This window comes from Molossus molossus, unplaced genomic scaffold, assembly GCF_014108415.1.
Source record: "Molossus molossus isolate mMolMol1 unplaced genomic scaffold, mMolMol1.p scaffold_m16_p_1, whole genome shotgun sequence".
In the NCBI taxonomy this organism is placed as follows: Eukaryota; Metazoa; Chordata; class Mammalia; order Chiroptera; family Molossidae; genus Molossus; species Molossus molossus.
Window position 1 is genome coordinate 220,844,483 of NW_023425344.1, and position 23,361 is coordinate 220,867,843.

Genomic DNA, 23,361 nt, shown 5'->3' on the forward strand with positions numbered 1-23,361 from the left:
CCTGACTTTCCTCTCTCTCTTACCCCCTAATCTCTTTTTGGCCCTTCCCGTTGGCTTTACCTAACCAGAAGCCAGTGATGGGAACCTGGTTGAAATGGTCTATAGGGGTCAACCTTCTGGGCCACAGCACAGGATAGTATGATGATGCAGTCTGGAGAGGCAAACAGAAAATAAAACAAATTCCTGTATTTTGGGGGCTTAGATTATTATATAAATAGAATGTAATAATGCACTTAACACTGTACCTAACATAGATTGAGAATTCAACAGTGTTATCTATTAGATCTATTAGTGGTATGTTTGTAGAGGTAATATTGAAAGAAGCTTTTTAAGACTGTTCTAATAAATAAATTTCCAGTTTTATTTCAATTGTATATCCAGTGGAGAGCTATATTTCCTTAGGCATGCCCTAAAATTTTTAATCTGTTAAAAAATACACAACTCAAAATATACCATCTTAATAATTTTTAAGTATACAGTACAGTAGTATTAAATATATTTACATTGTGACCTAAGATTTTAAATAAATACTTATGAAGCAGTATATTTGGAAAGAAATTTTTTATTAAAGAGTTAATATTATCTCAGAATTTTATTTTAGGAGAAATTTGAAGCATTTTTCTCCAGTTCTGACCTAAATCATGGCCAATAACAAGTGACTTTTCTGAGGCCAAATCAAACCTAGAAATATGCTTTTCCCTATGCCAGAAGTTTGCCAGGCAGGTCCTATGGTCAGTCCTAAACCATTCATATGAGAGTTCAGACAATGAAAACCTTGTATATAATGTTTCACTCAAATCATTACAGACACTGAAATCATTTTTAAATTATTTAATTGCATTTACTAGAAAGATTTTCAAGTGCCATAATTTTTTTCTGACTTGCCTATATTTAACCAAAACATTTAGTTTTAAGTTATAACGATTCTCAAATACCAGAACTTCAGTAAATTGTTTTTCATAATTGTCATTCATAAAATCATGTTGCACAGCGTTTTTTTTGTCTTAAAGACTCTCAAATCACTTTATATATATTAAGAAAATTCACATTATTTGAATAAGAGACAATAGTGGCAAATGTAAGAGGCAGTTCTTCAAAAGGAAAACAGGGAACCAAAAAAGGCATCTAATGGTCATTACCATAAATCAAGTTAAAGCCTCTTGGTGTGACTGTACCTGTTTGTGGGTAGCTTTCATTGCATTGGCACAAATAAATAAGACGGTACGATTTTCCTTTTATGTTTTGTTTCTACAAATGTTACATCTCCTACAGGATAATGTTACTTTTCCTTTGCAGTTGTAAAGTAAATCAGCTCTTTCTTACATGTATTTCCAGCCAACTCAGACAGTAATGCCTGGACAAGTCATGCGGGTTACAACAGGTGCTCCAATCCCCTGCGGTGCTGATGCAGTAGTACAAGTAGAAGATACCGAACTTATCAGGGAGTCCGATGATGTATGTCATCACCAGGTCTTATCGTTGCATTCCTGTGGCAGTATTTTAAGTCATGCCCATTTTCTGCAATGTTTATGAGATTAACTCAGTGTTACAATGTAGTGCCTTAGGCTTGAAAATCTTTTGTTATAGGAGACATTTTTATGATCATTACTGTGATTAAAGCAGAATTTGAACCACATTTGATCCAAGAAATTTCACATGCAAATAAGGAAAGAAACTACCTCACGATAGAAGAGCAGAGGTATTAATTGTTGATTCCACTACCTTCTAGTGGAAAAATTTGTTAATAAAATGTGGAGAATTTAATAGAGAAGAATTTAACAAAGAACACTTAGGCAAGTTCTTGAATATTACACTAAGGCAAACATTTGAACCAGATGACATTCAGCTCTAGTATCTGTATTTTAGGAAAATCTGTGTCATCAGATGACAGCCTGGAAATATTAAATTGATGCCAGTTCCCCCTCTATTGCCTGAAACAAAGGATCCTGGGATCTTTTTTGGTCTAAGCAGGCCTTCATCTCACTTAAAGTACTGGCAGTTATTGAAACCAGAAGATCAGCCACTGATAAAAGAACAGTTTCAACTGAGGTCTTAATGACTATCTTACTTGTTTTGTGAAAAAGTTCAAGATAGCTTACATTTTAAAAGGTGGAGTTAAAAATAATAATATTTTCCTGCTCTGGCATATAGGGAAATTTGGCCATGCTGAGAGACAGCCACTTTTCTTAATCTTGGAATTTTTAAAATCATCTTCCCACATGTCAGGCTTATAAAATTAAACTCTCGGCATACAGATCACATCACTTGCTGTTAAAACTGCCCAGCAGATTTATTGGCATCAGGGAAGCCAGCAGAGCATTGAAATGCAGAACACATGCATCCACAGACTCTGCCAGATGACAAGACACAGTTCCAGTCTCACAATATTATTCACAGCCTATAAATGTAAAATTGATGATCACTATTAAGTTACAGAAATTTACTATTAGGCAAACTATAAGTTCTTCATTAAAATTTCTGCAGATATTTGGGAACCTTGGTATAGTATTGAACCCATGATTCACTGGAACAGAAGAGGTCGTTATCTCCTCACACATTCACTGTATCAATTAGGGTAGCCAAATATATATACAGGGTATGGCAAAAGTAGGTTTACAGTTGTGAGTACACGAAACAGACTTTATTGTTGTATTATTAGTTTTTAATTGTATTATTTTCCATACAAACACTACATATAAATAATATGTATATAAAATTGTTTTTCCTTGAGAATGCTACTTACAAAGTAAGACTCAGTATTTTAATTAGTATTTTTTTAAAGCATGAAAATATTGTATTTATTCCTTGACATCAAACCTAATTCTGCAGGAACTTGTGGTAGAAATTTATCATGTTCAAAGGGTTTAGAAAATGGCTTTTTGTTTTTCTGTATTTGTATATATTCTGTGCCTATCTGATGATGAAAGCATCTGAGTAGCTAAATTCTATTGATTAAAAATTGTTAGATTGTTCAGTTTGAAATTGCATGGCTTTCTCTTATTATAGGGCACTGAGGAACTTGAAGTACGCATTCTGGTGCAAGCTCGGCCAGGCCAAGATATTAGGTAAGTTCATAACTCATAAAATGTGTATACAACTTTTATTTCTACATGATCATGAACTCAGGAGAGCTAATGGTTAATATAAATCTACAGTTCAATTAATTACCCATTGGCTCTCAGGGTTTTTAACAAGTAGGAAAATGAATTTTCTGAACTCTACATCCCATGTCTACTCTGCCTGCATTTTCATGGAAATGGTAAAGGCAAATGAAATAATCAAAAGCGAAAATGATACCACTGTCCTACCATAAGGAGAGCATATACTTTAAATTATTTTTCTTACAATGGAATATATTTACCTGATTTTATTAATACTAATTTGCTCAAATCTCCTAGTGACAAAATTACACTTCTCCCATTTCTATGTCAGGAGACCAAGGTGAATGGACTTCTGCGGACACATAACTGAACCAAGTGGCCCAAATGGAAATTATCTCCATGACTGTAATCTCATTAATATTATTCTCAAAATTAACAAGCTATAGCCCTGGCCGGTTTGGCTCAACGGTTAGAGCGTCGGCCTGCGGTCCATAGAGACCCGGGTTCAGTTCCCGCTAAGGGCACGTACTTCGGTTGCAGTTTGTCCCTGGCCCTGGTTGGTCGTGCGGGTGGCAGCCACTCGACGTGTCCCTTCACATTGATGTTTCTCTCTCTCTCTCTCCCTCTCTCTCCTTCCCACTCTAGCTGTACAAAAAAATGGAAAAATATCCTCGGGTGAGGATAAAAAAAAAATTTTTTTTTTAATTAACAAGCTATAGACTTTTTATCATTAATGCTATGTAATTTCCTGCCTTACATCAAATAAAGTTTGTAATTGGTGTGGTACAAAGCAATTTGTAAAATAATTTCCAAATATGAAGTAACATATTCCTGTTTAGCAATAGTAGATACAAATTCTATTTGTCTTCTGTTGTGTGATTTAATATTTTTAATTTAAAAAGCATGGAGTTTTTAGAATCTCCTTATTTCATTATTCTGCTCCTGCCTCATCTCTTAACATTTTTCTCTTCATGAGTATCCTCCTTCTCTGAGTTGAGAAAATACTATTCTTACTCATTGTGCTTATGGTTCTGCTTTGACTTTCAGACCTATTGGCCATGACATTAAAAGAGGGGAATGCGTGTTGGCCAAAGGAACCCATATGGGCCCCTCAGAGATTGGTCTTCTGGCAACTGTAGGTGTCACAGAGGTTGAAGTTAATAAGTTTCCGGTGGTTGCAGTCATGTCAACAGGGAATGAGGTAAAAAAGGATTTGGGGGGAATGGGACTTTCAGATAAAAGTATTTCTGACACCTATTTGTAAATAGAACATTGTGTATTATATATATTACCACATTCCTATAACGGAAATAAAATTGGCCTCAGGATAGTTCAAGTACAGAAGATGAGAAGGAAGAACTAGAAATTACATAAATAATAATTCCTTTTATTTACTAGAATGAAATATTATGACCAATGGCCTTTCCGTACATGCAGTACATAGAAACAAAGAATGTTGACATAGCTACAGATAATCAGCGGTGCAAACTCAGTACTTAGTCTATTAGGAAAATGAATTGTGCCCACTCTGCTTCTGTGCTGTAGGCCAATTTTTGTGGGAAATAATTCAGTGAATTGGGATACCATGGCTGGTGTTCTTCCTGCTAAAATTCCATGATCTTTATCACCAGGAAGGCTTTAATAATCAGGTTTTGTTTTGTTTTTCTCTACAGATAGCATCTCTAGTGGCATGCTATTTAGAATGTGTCAAAATGTCATCCCTGATTTAGAAAGAGGAATTTGTCAATCTTTTTCAGAGAACTCTTGAAAAACTTTGTTTTTCTTAGGTTATACAAAAGTTTGATTGGAGTCTCTAAGACCGAACTAGGAATATTGAAAAATGAATCTGCTGGAATTTAAAGCCTAAGATTAGAATCAGAAACTAGTGATATTTTTTAAATTAATTCCTTTGGATCTTACTATTTATAGAAAGATTAACAGGATTTCTCTCTCTCTCTCTCTCTCTCTCTCTCTCTCTCTCTCTCTCTAGCTCTAACTTTTTTCTGAAAATAAGCCATTTGTTACCATTATTTTTAATTTCTTAGAGTCTTGGAAATTTTCAAGGATCTCTGTATTACCCTTATAGTTCTTTTGGAAAGAACAAAATAAAAGAATAGAATATTTTATTTTGTTAATAGAGAAATAAAGCAGCCTTCTAGATTTGCTTACTTCCCATTATATGTGCACTAGTCATTCCCTAAAACTAGTGATTGACCCAATCATTCTTTTCAGTTAGTTACATAGTGATGATTTTAATATCCCTAGAACCAACTGACACTATGTTTAATATCAGAAAGTAATTTATTTCAGACTTAATGAACTATTCTTATTTGTGATTTATTTATATGTTTTGTACATCTAAGCGTTCATGGGGTTTGGGAGAGTTAAATAGAATGAGCAAACTCAAAAATAACTAGTTATTAGGCAACTTTGTTTTAGCTATATTTCTTGTATTCTTCCTGATGCATTTGTAGGGCATTTGTAGGGCTGGACTAGTATTCTCAGTTATCCCCAGAGTATATTGGCAGTATTTTCTTAAAGCTATTTTTTATACTCTTTATTAAAATTATTTGCTGGTAGTAGGGAAAGGTGATGGGGAGAGAAGAGAGATGGTAATTACATTATGAAATCTAAGGAAGAATTTGTAGTCCTAGTTTCCTGCCCTCATAGACTTGATAATCCTTGGAGAGGATTTGATAGATTCTCTATAACCTCTTTTCCCTACTTTCTCTAACCTGCTGTATTACCATGGTTTTCAAATGGAATAATGCTTCTGAATTCCATAATCTCTGGTTCAACATAGCTCAACATTCCTCCTCTACTCCCTTCCAAAGTTAGCTATTATTTTATTCTCTATGATCATATAGTTTCAGTCAACAAATGTTTACTGTGTATCTCTATGAGTAGCACTATATGGAAAACGGGGGATGAAAGAGATAAATAAAGCATAGCATCTTTCCTAAAAGCTTGAAATCCTCAAATAACCAGAAAACAATAGAGAAAAAAAAATCACTCGTTTTTAGAGAGGCCAAAAGAAATTACACTTGTCTATCGATGTGGCAAGTTTATAATTTAGTAATTCATAGCACAGCTCTCCTTAACTATTAGTTCTGATTTTCCCTGATATGCATGGCTTCACATATGTCCACTTCTTGCATCCATTATGGTATATTGGTATACAATGGCCTTAGGCAGCCCAAAGAATGCCATGCAAGATGTCTGTGTATATCATATTTCAATCCTGCCCAGTATTTTGTGACTACATTAAGTTGTTCAGGGTGAGGGAATTATTTCAGAATCGAGGAGGTATAGTTATAGACTACAACTACCACAGAGTAGCCTCTGTAGATACTTGTTAATTTCAACAAACTATGTTAAAATTTTTAATACCATCCAGTATTACATAATTATAGGTAAATGTTTCCAAAGTCATGCATTTATTCAATTAATATTTTGAACAACTAATTAAATTCTGGAATGCCCACCAGGAGTTCTCTTATCTAAACATCAGATTTACAACATGTAAAAACATTGTATTGTGAACCAGTGTACTTAGATTTTGAAAAGGAAACTCAGCATCAAGCAGGACAGCATCAGGCTTTCTTCTTCAGTGGGACCAGTCCTCTTAGCAGTCCACATAGCCATCAAAGGGTATTTTCTTTGCTCTTCAAGTGACATTCAGGTGCAAGGGAACAAGAATTCTACTAGAAGAGTATGGGAGCCGCCAACTTAGAAGCTCCATGTCCTCTATAGGACAATCTTAGGCAGCTTCCAGGGTCCTCGCAAGAGAAATGCCCAGTTACAAGTGTTACTACATTCATGGAAGCCCAAAAGTATAGCTTCGTATTAAGTATTCATAGTTCATTTGTAGTTCCTTCCAGCACATATGCAGGTTATAATTTATTTTTTTATCATTTTTACCATAAATGTTGCCTAGTAACAAGCTGACATTTCATCTTTATCGTATTTCCAGGAGAACGGAGCTAGAAAGTTAACCCAAGGTCAAGTTTGTCCTTAGAGATGAAAAAAGCTTTTGTTAATCTTTTACGCTACAAATGCATTATCTGTAGAAGATTAGAAACCAATAATAAATCTGATTACAAGTCATTCTGCTTTTCATTATCACCATGCACTGGCAATTCTAAAACAATATCAATGATAAAATACTACTCTCCACTGGTGCAGACCACTCCTACCACCCCTTCCCCTTAGTATGCTGCCAAATTGATGCCAGGCACTGTTCTGACTACTGGGGATATAGCAACAAGCAACACAGACAAATTACCTGCTCTTACAAAATTTATATTCTAATGGGAGGGCAGGGTTAGGAGAGGAGTGTGCAATAAACAAATAGTGGTAAATGATAAGAAGAAAAATAAAGGGTCAGATGATAAAGAGTGGTAGTAGAAGAGATATAAGCCAGATATTATATGTTGAAATTTAACCTACTGTCCCCTAAACAGGAAGCCTGAGAACTCTATTTCCCAGACTGTCTTTCCAGCTGTGGTGCATATTAGAAGATGAAAAGAAAGTACCAGAAATATAAGCTCCTTGATCCTAACATCACTTTCTGCCAACAGCCCCTGGGGTTAATGGTGACTTCCTGCAGTTACTGATCTTTGGTAACCAACACATTTGTAACCAATTCCCTGTATTAAATCCTCCTTTCTTCCACACCCTCTCCATTTGAAATACCTAAAGTAGTTTTGGTTTTCCTGTCTAGACCTGATTGATAGAGTCTTCTATTTTATATAGGGTAATCAGGCCTCACTGATAAGGTGAAATTAAAGTGGAAATCAGAAGGCATTGAGGGCATATGTCATGTGAAGGGAATTGTGTTCCAGCAGGAACAACAAGCAGAAAAGCCTTGAGGTAAGGTGCATGCTTGCCATGTTCCTCAACAGCAAAGAGGTCAATGTGGCTGAAGTAAAGAGGGAAACGAGCAAAGTAAAAGGAGATGAGGTTGGAGAGGTAATAGAAACAAGATCATTCTAAATAGCCCATTTTGAGGAAGGAATGCATAATATGGGATCTAATATGATCTTTTTCTTTAATATAACATGTCTTGAATTTTTAAATGTTTACTCTGGCTTCTGTATGGTATGTCATATAGAAAGGAAAAGGAAAGAAGCAGGGAGACTAGTTAGAAGGATCTGCAATACTCCATGCAGAGATTTGGACCAGAGTGGTAGCAGTGGAGATAGTGAGAAGTAATCAGATCCAGGATATATTTTGAAGGTAAAGCCAATAGGATCTGTTAGTGAATTCAAAGCAGAATACAAGAGAAAGTGAGGTGTCAAGATGAACTCCAAACTTTTTGGCCTGAGAAATTCTAAGGATAGTTATCATTTACCCAGATAAGAAAGATTTAGGCAGTAGAAATCATGGATTCTATTTTAGACATTTTAAATTTGAGACACTTATTAGAAATCTTAGTAGAAATATTCAGTAGACAATTAACATATTTAGTCTGGAGCTTAGGAAAAAGAACAGCTATAAAGATACACATTTAGAAGTTATCAGCACATATATATAGTAGGGTATTTTTCTTCTTTTTTTAGTATATACATAGTATTTAAAATCATGAGACTAAATAAAGTCACCTAGGAAGTGAGTATAAATAGAAGACAGGAGATGCAAGTTTTATACTCAGGAGGCAATTGTATCTTCCTCCTCTTTATCAGCCTTTATATTTCCCAATTGTATATTCTAATTTTGACTCTTTTTAACTTATTTATTTATTAATTTTAGACAGAGAGAGGAAGGGAGAGAAAGAAACATTGATTTGTTGTTCCACTTAGTTATGCCTTCATTGGTTGATTCTTGTATGTGTCCTGACCAGAGATCGAACCCGCAACCTTGGCATATCAGGACAGTGCTCTAACCACCTGGGCTACCCAGCCAAGGCCTATCTTTTACTCTTGATGACATCATCATCTCTTTATTCATAAAATACATTCTTATCCTCTTGAAACTTTAGATAGTCTTTAGACTGGATATCAGTCAACCAGCTGCCATTATCTTCAGGAAGTCAAGATTGTATGCTTGTTATCTACTTTCCCAAAGTACTAACAATAATTATTCCTTCAGTAGATGCTGGTCTTCTAGTTTTGAAGGTACTCTTTCAGTTACCTTCAACCATATTTGATAACTCATTCATCCATTCATGTTCTCTCTCTTTCTATCTCTCTCTCTTCACACACACACACACACAGAGAGAGAGAGAGAGAGAGAGAGAGAGGGAGAGAGAAAGAGAGAGAGAGAATTAAGTATATTTATCTCTACTGTGCCTTTGCTTATTCTATTTTTTCATAATTTTCTTGACCACTATCAATAGCAGAGACCTGTACAAACAATTTTGAACTTTAGATATATGTAGTCTGTTTAAAATCTTTATCTAATATTTTTGGGGGCCTTCCACAAGCAGCTGTTATAAAGCTAGAATCTTTAAAATCTTTTCTCCCACTAAATTGTGTGCCTACTATGCCCAAAACTTTTCTCATTATACCACAATGCTTCCCACTAGAGCTTTCTTAAATTTCATTTTCCCAACTTTTCAATGGCAGTCTCTGAAATCTATCAGATTAGATAGTGCATTACTTTCTTCTATCTATATTATACTTCTTGTCCAGATTTAAGACCATGGCTCACTACTTTAAAGTTACCCTCACTAACACTTCAGATAGCTTCACTCCTTTAATCTATTCCACTTACTTACTATGTTATACCAAAACTGGATGACTCTATCCTCCACCTACAATTTTACTCCCAAGCAGAAAAACATTACTGAAAAAATGTATAAAATTGGGATTACCTGGCCCACTATAAATTTCTACCATTTAATGTCAACTTGGCACCTAAAGTTGCTCAGTAATTCTGATGTAACTGTCTTTTTTATTTCCTAGCACATTCCTGCATTGGATAGTTCACTCATACATTCTATACTGCTTTAAATCTCAGTACCAGCCCTACTTTCTCACTCCTGGTAGATGACCTCATGGGTAACCTTTATGGAAAAAAAATGAAGCTAAAAATACTTGTCAAACTGAATAAGAGGAGGGTTCCCTAATTTTCTCTGCACTTTACCTCAAATTCTTCCCCATTTCTTTAGCTATCTTTCTTTCCAACAATCTTAAAACAAAACTTAAGACAAATTTAATCAGATAACCAAAAAGTCTTGGGAGCCTTATTCTTACAACACATAAAATAAAGATCAGCTAGCTTTGGGAATTCAACAAAAAAGGGTCAGAGCTTAATGCAGTGCTGGACTTACTACCTTAGACAAAGAATCTCCCAACAAAAGGGGCTCAGGAGATCTCAGGAGGTGCAGTGTAACCAATACGAGACTGCTAGTGGCAAGGGTCCTGCCTAAATCCTGGTAAGAGCTCAGTGACTATCAATGTCCTAATACAAGGACAACCAAGGAAACTTGCTGATCATACGAAACTGAATAGATGGAAGTTTCTGAGCATTACCTTGACAGTCTCAGTAGTGTCTGAAAAGGGGGAAGTTATAGAAGGATACTTAGAGGATTTTGAGGACTAGAGTTGGTCGTGGGATGGTTTTAAGGTAAAAGTTTGTAAGTAAGGTCTAGGCAAAGACTGGTCATATTTTGTAAAATAAATGAGTTGGTAAAACAGTCTTTTCTTTGGAGCACATGAGTCCATGTTTGTTACCATGGTCTCAGTTTGTTCATGGTCTTATGCAGGGAGCATATAGGTCTGAACAAGCTTGTGTTAAAACAATTTGACTTAAGATAGTTTGAGTATGTGTCATAGTTTGGTACAGTTTATCTGTTATGCAAGTAATAGTACAATTTTGCAAGTCAATGTTTCTGTTTTATTTCTCAGAAGGAAAGAGTTTGTAGGCAAGATAGCCAGTTATAAGGCTTTTATAGAAATTCAGATATATTGAGTGCCTGAAATTGGGGGTGGGCATTATTAGTAAGAGAGTGAATGAAAACATTGGGTCAAAAAGGAGATGGATTAGGATGTTCTTGATGATCAAGACATTTGGGAAGATAGCAGACTGCAAAGGGGGAGAAAAGAATCAAAGGTTAAATGTTTGAAAACTGGGAAGACATTGACAATAAACTGGAGCCATTGACAATAAACAGAAACAGGAAATTGAAATTTAATATGTGGTAGATAGGAAAGTGATAAGGTATGGAGATAATGGGTCATGTATTATTATTATTTATTTTGGTACGTGCCCCTAGCGGAACTGAACCCGGGACTCTCTGGTCCACAGGCCGAGCGAGTTATGTATTATTTTACTTTGAGTTGTTTTTTTTTCATTCTAGAATAAAGCTCTTTTTGATTAAAGTATAGTTAACATACAATATTATATTAGTTTCAGGTGAACAACAGTGATTTGACATTTATATACCTTACAAAGTGTTCACCATGAGAAGTAACCATCTGTCACCATACAGTTATTGACTATATTCCTATGCTGTACTTTACATCTTCGTGACTTACTTGTGTTATAACTATAAGTTTGTAACTCTTAATCCCCTTCACCTTTTGCCCATCCACCCACCTCCCAAACCTCTGGCAACTATTAGTTTGTTCTCTGTATCTAGGAATCTGTTTGTTTTATTTTGTTTATTCATTTGTTTAGTTTTTTAGATCCACAAATAAGTGAAATGATACAGTATTTGTCTTTCCTGACTTATTTCACTTAGTATAATATCCTCTAGGTCCATCCATGTTGTCACAGATGGCAAGATTTTACTTTTTTTTCAAGGATGAGAAATGAATCCATTGTGTGTCTGTGTGTATTACTTCCACTTTATCCATGGACACCTAAGTAGCTTCTGTATCATGGTGGTTGTAAATTGATGCTGTAATGAACATAGGGGTGCATATATCTTTTTGAATTAGTGTTTTATTTTCTTTGGAAAAGCACCCAGAAGTGGAATTGCTGGGTCCTTCTTTGTCTCTTGTTATAGTCCTTGTTGTAAAGTCTATTTTGTCTGGTGAAAGTATTCCTATCTCAGCTTTCATTTCCATTTTAATGTAACATCTTTTTCCATCCCTTTATTTTTAGTCTGTGTGTGTCTTTCCATCTGAAGTGAATCTCATGTAGGCAGCATATGTAAAGGGTTTTTTTCTCCATTCAACCACCCTGTGTCTTTTGAATGGAGCACTTAGTCCATTTACATTGAAAGTAATTATTGATAGATATGTACTTATTGCCATTTTCATTGTTTTCACATTAGCTATATAAGTGATTGGTCTACTACCTTTACGATATATATTTGGCTTAATAGTGAGATTTTCTTTCTTTCCTATATTTTCTTATTTCTAGTTCTTTCCTTTCCACTTATAAAGAATTCCCTTTAATATTTCTTGTAATGCCAGTTTAGTAGTGATGAACTCTTCGCTTTTGCTTGTCTGGGAAACCCTTGATCTCTCCTTCAATTCTGAATAACCTTGCTGGATAGAGTATTCTTGTTTGTAGATTTTTCCTTTTCATCATTTGAATATTATCACACCACTACCTTCTGGCCTGCAAAGTTTCTGTTGAAAAATCAACTGTAGTCTTTATTTATTTATTTATTTATTTATTTATTTATTTATTTATTTATTTATTTTTTATAATTAATTAATTTATTTATTTTTTTGTTACAGATATTTTACCTTTTTTTACCCCATTGGCACCCCCCTCCCCACCCCACCCCTGCCCCACCCCTGGCTTAGTTGTCCATGTCCATTGGTCATGCATACATGCATATAAGTTCTGTGGTTTATCTCTTCCCACTCCACCACCCCCTCTTCTGAGGGATGTCAGTCTGTGCCCTACTTCCATGTTTCTGGGTCTACTGTATTCCTCAGACTGTTATGTTCATTATATTCCATATATAAGTGAGATCATGTGGTATTTGTCTTTTTCTGCTTGGCTTCTTTCACTTAGGATAATACTTTCCAGGTCCCTCCATGTCGTCTCAAAGGATAAGAGATCTTTCTTTCTTACCGCTGCATAGTACTCCATTGTGTATATGTACCACAACTTTTTTATTGGTCATTACCTTATATGTATCTAGTTGTTTTTCTCTTGCTACTTTTAAGATTCTGTCTTTATCTTTAACTTTTAACATTTTAATTTATGATGTCTTGATGTGGATCTCTTTGGGTTCATCTTGTTTAGGACTTTCTGTGCTTTCTAGACTTGGATGTCTGTTTTCTTCATCAGGTTAGGGAAGTTTTCAGCCATTATTTTGTCAAATAGGTTTTCCATCCCTCTCTCTTTCTCTTGTCTTTCTGGGATCCCTATGATGCAAATGTTAATACATTTTTTATTGTCCCAGAGGTCCCTTATACTATACTCATTTTTTTTATTCTTTTTCTTTTTGATCTTTCAATTGAGTGATTTCCTCTATCCTGTTTCCCCAATTGCTGATCTATTCTTTTGCATCTTCTGATTTGTTAATTCCCTCTAGTGTATTTTTCATTTCATTTCTTATATTCTTCAGTTTTGATGGGTTCTTTGTTATAATTTATCTCTTTGTTGAAGTTCTCATTGACTTTATCCATTTGTCTACAGAGTCTGATGAGCATTTTTATGACTATTACTTTGAACCCTTTATCTAGTAGACAGCTTACCTCTGTTTTGTTTAGTTCTTTTTCTGGGGTTTTGTCTTTTTTTTTTTTTTTTATTGGAACATATTTTTCTTTTTTTTTTTTATATGAATTTTTATTTATTTTTTTGTTACAGATATTTTAACTTTTTACCCCATTGGCACCCCCCACCCCACCCCACCTCCGCCCCGTCCCCGGCTTAGTTGTCCATGTCCATTGGTCATGCATACATGCATATAAGTTCTGTGATTTATCTCTTCCCACCCCCCCCACCCCCCATCCCCTCTTCTGAGGGATGTCAGTCTGTGCCCTACTTCCATGTGTCTGGGTCTACTGTATTCCTCAGACTGTTATGTTCATTATATTCCGTATATAAGTGAGATCATGTGGTATTTGTCTTTTTCTGCTTGGCTTCTTTCACTTAGGATAATACTTTCCATGTCGTCTCAAAGGATAAGAGATCTTTCTTTCTTACCGCTGCATAGTACTCCATTGTGTATATGTACCACTGCTTTTTTATCCATTCGTCTACTGGTGGACACTTGGGCTGTTTCCAGATCTTAGCTATTGTAAATAGTGCTGCTATGAACATGGGGTACATATATTCTTCCTGATTGGTGTTTCAGACTTCTTAGGGTATATTCCCAGCAGTGGGATCACTGGGTCAAATCGAAGTTCAATTTTTAATTTTTTGAGGTAGCACCATATTGTTTTCCATAGCGGCTGCACCAGTCTGCATTCCCACCAGCAGTGTATTAGAGTCCCCTTTTCTCCACACCCTCGCCAACACTTGTTTGATGATTTGTTGATGGCGGCCATTCTGACAGGTGTGAGGTGATACCTCATTGTTGTTTTAATTTGCATCTCTCTGATGATTAGTGATGTTGAGCATTTCTTCATATGTCTTTTGGCCATTTGTATGTCCTGTTTGGAGAGGTGTCTATTCAGCTCCTCTGCCCATTTTTTAATTGGGTTCTTTGTCTTCCTTTTGTGGAGTTGTATGAGCACTCTATATATATTGGAAATTAACCCCTTATCTGATACATCATTGGCAATGATGTTCTCCCATACAGTGGGTTGCCTTTCCATTTTGATGATTGTTTCTTTTGCTGTGCAGAAGCTTTTGAGTTTGATGTAGTCCCATGTGTTCATTTTCTCCTTTATTTCTGTTGCCTTAGGTGATGTATCAGTGAAAATTTTGCTCCATATGATGTCCGAAATTTTGTTGCCTACGTTTTCTTCTAGAATTTTTATGGATTCAGGGGTCACATTTAAGTCTTTTATCCATTTCGAGTTTATTTTTGTGTATGGTGTAAGTTGATGGTCTAGTTTCATTTTTTTGCATGTAGCTGTCCAGTTTTCCCAACAGCATTTATTAAAGAGGCTGTCTTTACTCCACTGTATGGTCTTGCCACCTTTGTCAAATATTAATTGAGCGTATTGCCTTGGGTCCATTTCTGGGTTTTCAGTTCTGTTCCACTGGTCTATATGTCTGTTCTTGTGCCAGTACCAGGCTGTTTTGGTTACAGTCGCTTTGGAACATATTTTTCTTTTGCCTCCTCATTTTGCCTGTTTCTATGTATCAGGTAGATCATTTATGTCTCCTGATCTTGAAAAAGTACCCTTATTTAGAAGGTGTTCTGTAGGGCCCAGTGGTGGAATTTCCCCCTTGTCACTGGGGCCAGATGCTCCAGAGGTGTTCCCCATATGGGATAGTGTGGTCTTCTGTTGCTGTTGGGCCACAGCTGCTATGAACACACTGGCAGGTATAGCTGCTATCTGATCTGGCCTGCTGTTAGGCCTGGCTACACCTGTTGTAGATGCACTGGTGTGGAGGGCAGGCCTTCAGTGTGGCTAACTGCAAGGCCCAGCCTCAGCTTAGTTACAGACACATTGCTATGTGCTGGTGCAGACTGAGACCACCCACCAGGTGTGGCAGGGTAGGAACCACTTGGAGGGGTGCCAGCATGGGTGAGTCCTCAGGGAAACACCAAGGTAGGGTGAATAGCGTTAGCAAGGTTAATGGTGAGTATCAGAAATGGCACCTGCCAGCACTAGACCAAGTAGATGGAAGGAGAGTGAAAAAGGGGAAAGAAATGATGCCCACCAGCACTTTGGACTCTGGAGAAAGTTCCAACAGGTCCCTGTCTCTCCAGCAGATGCCCTAAAATCAGTCAATGTATCGCCTTCACATATGACCTGTGTGCTTTTCAAACTGCTGCCTCTGCTCTGGGACTCAGAAAGAGTGCAGCCTTTGTTTCATACAACCTTTGGCTCTCCCAGACCTAAGCCCTGCTGGTTTTCAAAGTCAGATGTTTTAGGGGTTCCTCTTCCTGGCGTAGGTACCCAGGCTGGGGTTTGGACTCATCACTCTTCAGGGGGAGACCACTGTAGTTGTGATATCCCTCCCACTTGTGAGTCCCCACATGGGGAGTAAAAGATAGAGTAGGTCCTAACTAGACTAAGTCTCTGCCTCTCCTACCTCTGTCTCAGTATGGCTTTTTTTTTTTTCATCTGTGGTCATAGAAAATCTATTCTGTTAGTCTTCAGGTCATTCTCAGAGATAGCTGTTCTATATGTAATTGTAGTTTTTGTGTCAATGAGAGAAGGTGAACTCAGGATCTCTCTAGTTCACCATCTTGAACCCAAAGCCAGGAGCCTTGTTCTTAAATGCCAATTTAACTTGTCCATGAAATGTTGTATCTTCTAGTTGGTGCACTGTCCCTGCAACTACTTTGGTTTTTTTTTTTTTATTCTCTTTATGTTTTAACTGTAATAAATTTAGACATAATTCCAGAGATAACCAGAAGTTTAAGACACCAGAAAATAAGATTTCATTTTAAAGGGGAATATTGTGAGTGTATTCTAGTATATTCTGCCTTGTAATCTTCCATTCAATTCTGTAGGCTTTCTTTGAAAATACTTAAAATGCCTGTGAAACCTATCCCCACATTTAATTAGCTATTATTTCATTATGTCAGTTTTACAGATAAATAACTGATTCTCCAATGATCTCTAATTGTTCTGTTATTTCTGGAACTATTTACAGCAAAATAGCAGCGAGGAGCATAAATGGCAAAGAAAACACCCTAATAACAGAGGAATCTTATTTAGTTGGTGGTCAGTACCCTTTTTTGAAAAAAAAAATATATATATATATAACCACACAGTTTTATTTCTGAAACAAGTTATCTAATTATTAGAGTTGAAGAGCTACAAACCTTGGCCTTTGTAAAATTATAATGACTTTAATAATCATGTGGTGATTAAGATCAGAAAATTAATCTATATTAGCCTGTAATAGCAATTTTCCAAGCTCTGCCAGTGACTAAAAATGAAAGTGGATTGCAGTGTCACATGGCATCTGATTAAGTTAAATTAGTGCAGTATTGGAAGGGAAGTCTCCCAGGTGACACTAAATAAGACAATCAGAGTTTTCCTCTGGCTATTATAAGGGGACAGTTAGTTGCAAAGCTACTACTTTTCCACCATAAAGCCAAAGGTCTGGCCACATGGTATCACTAATGAGTCAGAAGGAAGACTGATGGGGCTAGAGGTTATTGTTTGGAAGAATTAAGATATGTAAGTCTGGGTATGGGCTGCATTAACAGCCTGAGCATCTAAATGTGCAGGCTTGCCTTCAAACTTCTAAGATAATGTTCCAGATTTTCTCACTTCAAATATATACTTTTTTTTCATAATATTTCTAAAATCAAAGTGCATCTTAAAATTAATATATTAATTAAAGGTGTATGTTGTGTATGTGCAGGTGTGTATATAAGGACCCCCTACTCTTAGGTATTTTATACTATAAGAAATCTAAATCTATGTTTACATTATAAACTAATTTTATCTATATGAGCATCTGGGAATAACAATATAAGAACACTTCAGGGAAAAATAGGTGCTCTTTCAATATCATATGTAATAAAGATAAAAAGAGAATCTTGTTTATTGTATATTTATTTGTGTTGACTGAGTATTCCTTATCTCAATCCTAACAACTGCTATAATAAGGTAGTTATTATTATACAGGGGTGGGCAAAAGTGGGTTTACAGTTGTGAGTATATGAGACAGTTTATTCTTGTATTAGTTATTAGTTATTATAGTATGTATTTCTATTATAACTGTAAAATTGCTTTTGCCCACCCCTATATATTATAAATGGGAAAATTAAGGTTTAACATGTTTGGGCAACTTGAATTTGAACCTTATCTGAATCCCAAGTTCTTTCTACTATACCACACTGCCTCATTGGAGCATCTTAGCATAGAATAAGCTTTTTATAATTTTCTTTATAGACATATAATAGTAGATATTAAATCTCTAAAGGGCGATTCAATTCAGTCATGGAATTGTAAGTATGTACAGTTAAGTATTATTTATTTAAGTTTGCTAATAAAGAGACAAGGCATCTGTCTCCTTCTGCTTCAAATAAGTTTTTCTTAGGCATTGTTGGTTCCATTTCAGAATAAGATCAAAAACTTGAAAGAAAAGATAAATGATCATTCTCTTCACACTGAGAATATCATGTCACACAGTCTCTAAATCAACTGTTCTCAATGAAAGATGAATTGGAAAATAATATTGGGAGTTAAAATCAAAGTTGTTTTGTGCAGTTTGCCCCAGTAAGCAACCACTGGGAAGGCCAGCATCTCCAGAGACAGTATATAAACTGTCTCATATACTAATGTCAAATTGCAGCCAAAGCTGGTGTAATATTTGGCCTGCTGTTTAGTCACCATTTAAATTTCTGCAGAATCATTCTCTCATCCTCCTGTACTTTCAATATTTATTCTAAGATCCTTTGGGCATATATTTTCTACATGTCAAATACTATTGTAGGTGCTAGGGATGCTAAACTCTTTTTACTAGATCTATTTTTTTATTTCATTAACAACAGGCAACATTATCCTACAAGAATAATTTGTGGTGTTTTCATTGTTGTTGTTGTTTGGCTTTGTAGCTGCTAAATCCTGAAGATGACCTCTTACCAGGAAAGATTCGAGACAGCAATCGTTCAACCCTCTTAGCCACAATTCAGGAACATGGTTACCCCACAATCAACTTGGGAATTGTGGGAGACAAGTAAGTACTGGATTTTTTTTTAAGTTGTTATTACACAAATAAGAATTTTGGGAGTACTAACTAAGTGGGATTGTTGCTAAAGAGACAGAAATTAAATACCATAATTTTCACTTATTTCATTCTTCAGAAGTCCAAGATTTATGGAGATAAATGTGTCCATTTGGGACAGACATTTTCCTGGAATCCCTATTACAACAGGAGAAACATTTTGCTATCCTATTAAGTGCACAGGGAACTTTTTTTGATAGTGTTGTCTTTATCCTAGTGGAACTAATGGTGATAGTGTTTTGGTCCTATTCACACTTTTACTTGTTTCAAGAAAGACAAGAAAGACATGAGTGAGAAGAGTAAGAGAGAATGTCAAAATTAGCACTAACTGATTCTTTGAAGTTTAAATACAATTATTTTCGAGAGTCTCGATATTTATTTTTGTATCCTTATGTAACTTGAGTTTCTCCAGCCTTCACCCACTTGTAAGTTCAAAGGGAGGCACGTTGATGATAATTACCCACCTCTAACAGTACATTTATTAAATTAAGTGAGCCATCTGCTGAATTCCCCAGGTATTTCTGAGAATCTTCAACTGTGTGTCTTACATACAACCAAAAGCAAGTCTGCTCTTTCTGAGCACCCCGCTACCATGCAACACTGCTACTCAGCCATCTTTCAACAGGCACTATTTCCAGTTCACCAGAGGTGTGCCCACTTTTAGTAACTCCAAAACATCAGCTTGGTGGAGACAGTACTAGGAGACAAATCTGAGGGGTGGATATGAGGATGTATCTGTCATCCATAATCGTCCTCTCTCATTACCACTGTCACTGAGTGAAGCTCATTATACCTTGATCCTTCATCACTTAAGATGAATGCTTACTCAGGAATCAAATATGCTTTTAAAGAAGCTCTACCTTACCATTTCACAAGGTATTCTCTCACACCTATAAACCCCACCTTAGGCTCAAGCTGGACACACATCTTGCCAGTAACCTGAGAAGCAGTAGCTTTTGTCATATCACCTTCTAAAGTTCTCTTCTTTCCTCCGTATTTTATTTCCTTCTCTGAGGACATTGGAATAGAAGCTGTTAGACATATTTTCAAACAGCCTTCTTTTTAGATTCTTTACCACTTGTGTTTGCCTGGATATTTAGTTCTAAAGAAGTCCATAGCTAACTGACCAGCCCCCATAGAACCCATGTGGATGAAGCCAGTGTCACAGGTTACCTAATGTCACCCTGATCCCAGCTTCTAGCCCTGGGGCATAGAAAGAATCCACAGAAAAAAGGGATTGAGAGAGGAGTAGCTATTTAGATTTGAACTTGACCAGTAACCTGTCCTTCCAGGTAAACTTTAAGCACCCAAAAATTTATCCTGATACAGATACAAAGTTTAAAAAGACAAAATTTAACTTCCCAGAAAAAGATAGTACAACTCTGAGTTCCAAAAAAAAAGCAGGACTGAAACTGTATAGAGCAAACTGACCAGGTTGTTTAGGTTTTGTTTCCTACCTGCCTCTGGCTTTGGCTCTACCTCCAAGTCCATTACTGAGCCCTAAGAAATATTATAAGGGGATTCCAAAATGGCAGCAGAGTGAATGGAAGCTACACCATCTCCCAGGACCAAAGTGGAATTACAACTAAAATGAAGACAAATTGTCAGGTAAAAGCAAAATCCAGCACCCATTTCTGATAAAAACGCTCAGCAATCTGGGAATAGAGGGATCATATCTCGACATAATAAAGGCCATATATGAAAGACCTACAGCCAACATCATACTCAATGGGCAAAACTAAAAGCATTTCCCTTAAGAACAGGAACAAAACAGGGATGCCCACATTTGCCACTCTTATTTAACATAGTACTGGAAGTCTTAGCCATAGCAATCAGACAGGAAGAAAAAATAAAAGGGATCCAAATTGGAAAGGAGGAAGTGAAATTGTCATTATTCGCAGATGACATGATATTATACATAGAAAACCCTAAAGATTCTGTCAAAAATCTAAACTTAATAAATGAATTTGGCAAAGTAGCAGGATACAAAATTAATGTCAAGAAATCGATGGTATTCTTATACACCAATGATGAACACACAAAGAGAAAATAAAAAAACAATCTCATTTACCATCACAGCAAAAAAAAAATTAAGATACCTAGAAATAAACTTAACCAAAGAAGTAAAGGACCTATTTGCAGAAAACTATAGGACATTGAAAAAAGAAATAAAGGAAGATATTAAAAAGTGGAAGCACATACCTTGTTCATGGATTGGAAGAATTAACATCATTAAAATGTCCATACTACCCAAAGCAATCTATAGATTCAATGCAGTCTCCATCAAAATACCAATGACATATTTTACAGAACTTGAACAAATACTTCAAAAGTTCATATGGAACCAAAAAAAGACCCTGAATAGCCACAGCAATCTTGAAAAAGAAAGACAAAATAGGTGGTATCACAATACTGGATATCAGGTTATATTACAAAGCTACTGTAATCAAAACAGCCTGGTACTGGCACAAAAACAGGCATATAGACCAGTGGAACAGAACAGAGAACCTGGAAATTGACCCGACATTATGCTTAATTAATATTTGATAGAGGTGTCAAGAGCATACAATGGTGTAAAGACAGCCTCTTTACTAAGTGGTGCTGGGAAAATTGGACAGCTACTTGCAGAAAAATGAAACTAGACCATCAACTTACACCATACACAAGAATAAACTCAAAATGGATAAAAGACTTAAATGTCACCCATGAATCCATAAAAATTCTAGAAGAAAATGTAGGCAACAAATTTTGGACATCATACACAGCAGAATTTTCACTGATACATCACCTAAGGCAACAGAAACAAAGGAAAAAATGAACACATGGGAATACATCAAACTAAAAAGCTTCTGCACAGCAAAAGAAGCAACCATCAAAATGGAAAGGGAACCCACTGTATGGGAGAGCATCATTGCCAATGATACATCAGGTAAGGGGTTAATTTCCAAAATATATAGAGTGCTCATACAACTCAACAAAAGGAAGACAAAGAACCCAATTTAAAAATGGGCAGAGGAACTAAATAGACACCTCTCCAAACAGGACATACAAAATGGCTGAGACATGAAGAAATGCTCAACATCACTAATCATCAGAGAGATGCAAATTAAAACAACAATGAAGTATCACCTCACACCTGTTAGAATGGCCACCATCAACATAGCATCAAACAAGTGTTGGCGAGGGTGTGGAGAAAAGGGGACCCTAGTGCACTGCTGGTGGGAATGCAGACTGGTGCAGCCATTATGGAATACACTGGTGTTACCTCAAAACATTAAAAACTGAATTGCCATTTGGCCCAGTGATCCCACTTCTAGGAATATACCCTAAGAAGCCTGAAATACCAATCAGAAAGAATATATGTACCCCCATGTTCATAGCAGCACTATTTACATTAGCTAAGACCTAGAAACAGCCCAAGTGTCCATGAGTAGACGAATGGATAAAAAAGCAGTGGTACATATACACAATGGAGTACTATGCAGCTGACTATGCAGCTGTAAGAAAGAAAGATCTCTTATCCTTTAAGACGACATGGAGGGACCTGGAAAGTATTATCCTAAGCGAAAAAAAGCCAGGCAGAGAAAGACAAATATCACATGATCTCATTTATTTGTGGAATATAGTGAACATAACAGTCTGAGGAATGGGGTAGACCCAGAGACGTGGAAGTAGGGTACAGACTGACAACCCTCAGAAGCGGGGCGTGGAGATAAACCACAGAACTTATGTGCATGTATGCATAACTCATGGACATGGACAACAAAGCTGGGGATGGGGTGGGAGGATGGGGAGGAGGGTGTCAGTGGGGGAAAAAGGAGAAACATCTGTAATAAAAATAAGTTAGGAAGGAAGGGAGGGAGGGAAGAAGAGAGTGAGGGAGGGAAGGAGGGAGGGAGTAAGGTAAAAAGAGATTTTCTGGAGGTTCATTTTAACCTGAATCTGTACTGGACTATAATTCTGTCCCTTTTATTTTCTTATTTTGGTACTTTTGTATACCAAAAGAAATGTTACTTTGTATATTTCATATACTTCCATTTCCTTACTATAAAGGTAAAAATGCTACTGAAAGATTCATATATTTAATCGTCTAATATTCAGAGGCTAATATTTAATTGTCTGAGCCACACTGTTGATTTGTGGTAGACATTTCCTAATAATTAACATTGATATTGCATATAACTCCAAATGTATCTTGTAAACAACATATAAAGAACAACAAAACTATAAGCAAAATATAGGCAATTTTACGAATATACACATCTCTAGTGTATATCATTTTTCTTGAATTGAAATAACTATATAAAACTGAGAACATTTTTAAAAATACAATTGATGCAAATCTAGAAGTTCTCAGTCTAAAATACTCTGTTGAAGAGGCCCAGACTAAATGTTTGAGAATGCAGAGGCAGGATGTGGGAGGAAAGAAATTATAACCGTTCTAATGGAAATCTGTGATGGGAGTTCAGCAACAGAAACAAAGTACATTTAATCTGTAGCCTGTTGATAATCACAAAGGTTGCCTCCCTCTTTATTCTTC

At 36.1% G+C, this 23,361-nt stretch overlaps 1 protein-coding gene across 6 annotated transcripts in view; it reads left to right on the forward strand.

The window, feature by feature from the left end:
- Nucleotides 1-23,361, forward strand: part of GPHN (gephyrin) — a 562,530-nt gene that overhangs the window by 485,806 nt on the left and 53,363 nt on the right. For all 6 annotated transcript variants that reach the window (XM_036267724.1, XM_036267708.1, XM_036267715.1 and 3 more), the window contains 4 exons: nucleotides 1,336-1,455; nucleotides 3,007-3,065; nucleotides 4,149-4,302; nucleotides 18,652-18,773. In XM_036267724.1, coding sequence (XP_036123617.1) covers nucleotides 1,336-1,455; nucleotides 3,007-3,065; nucleotides 4,149-4,302; nucleotides 18,652-18,773 — 455 coding nt within the window. The remainder of the gene's footprint in view (nucleotides 1-1,335; nucleotides 1,456-3,006; nucleotides 3,066-4,148; nucleotides 4,303-18,651; nucleotides 18,774-23,361) is intronic.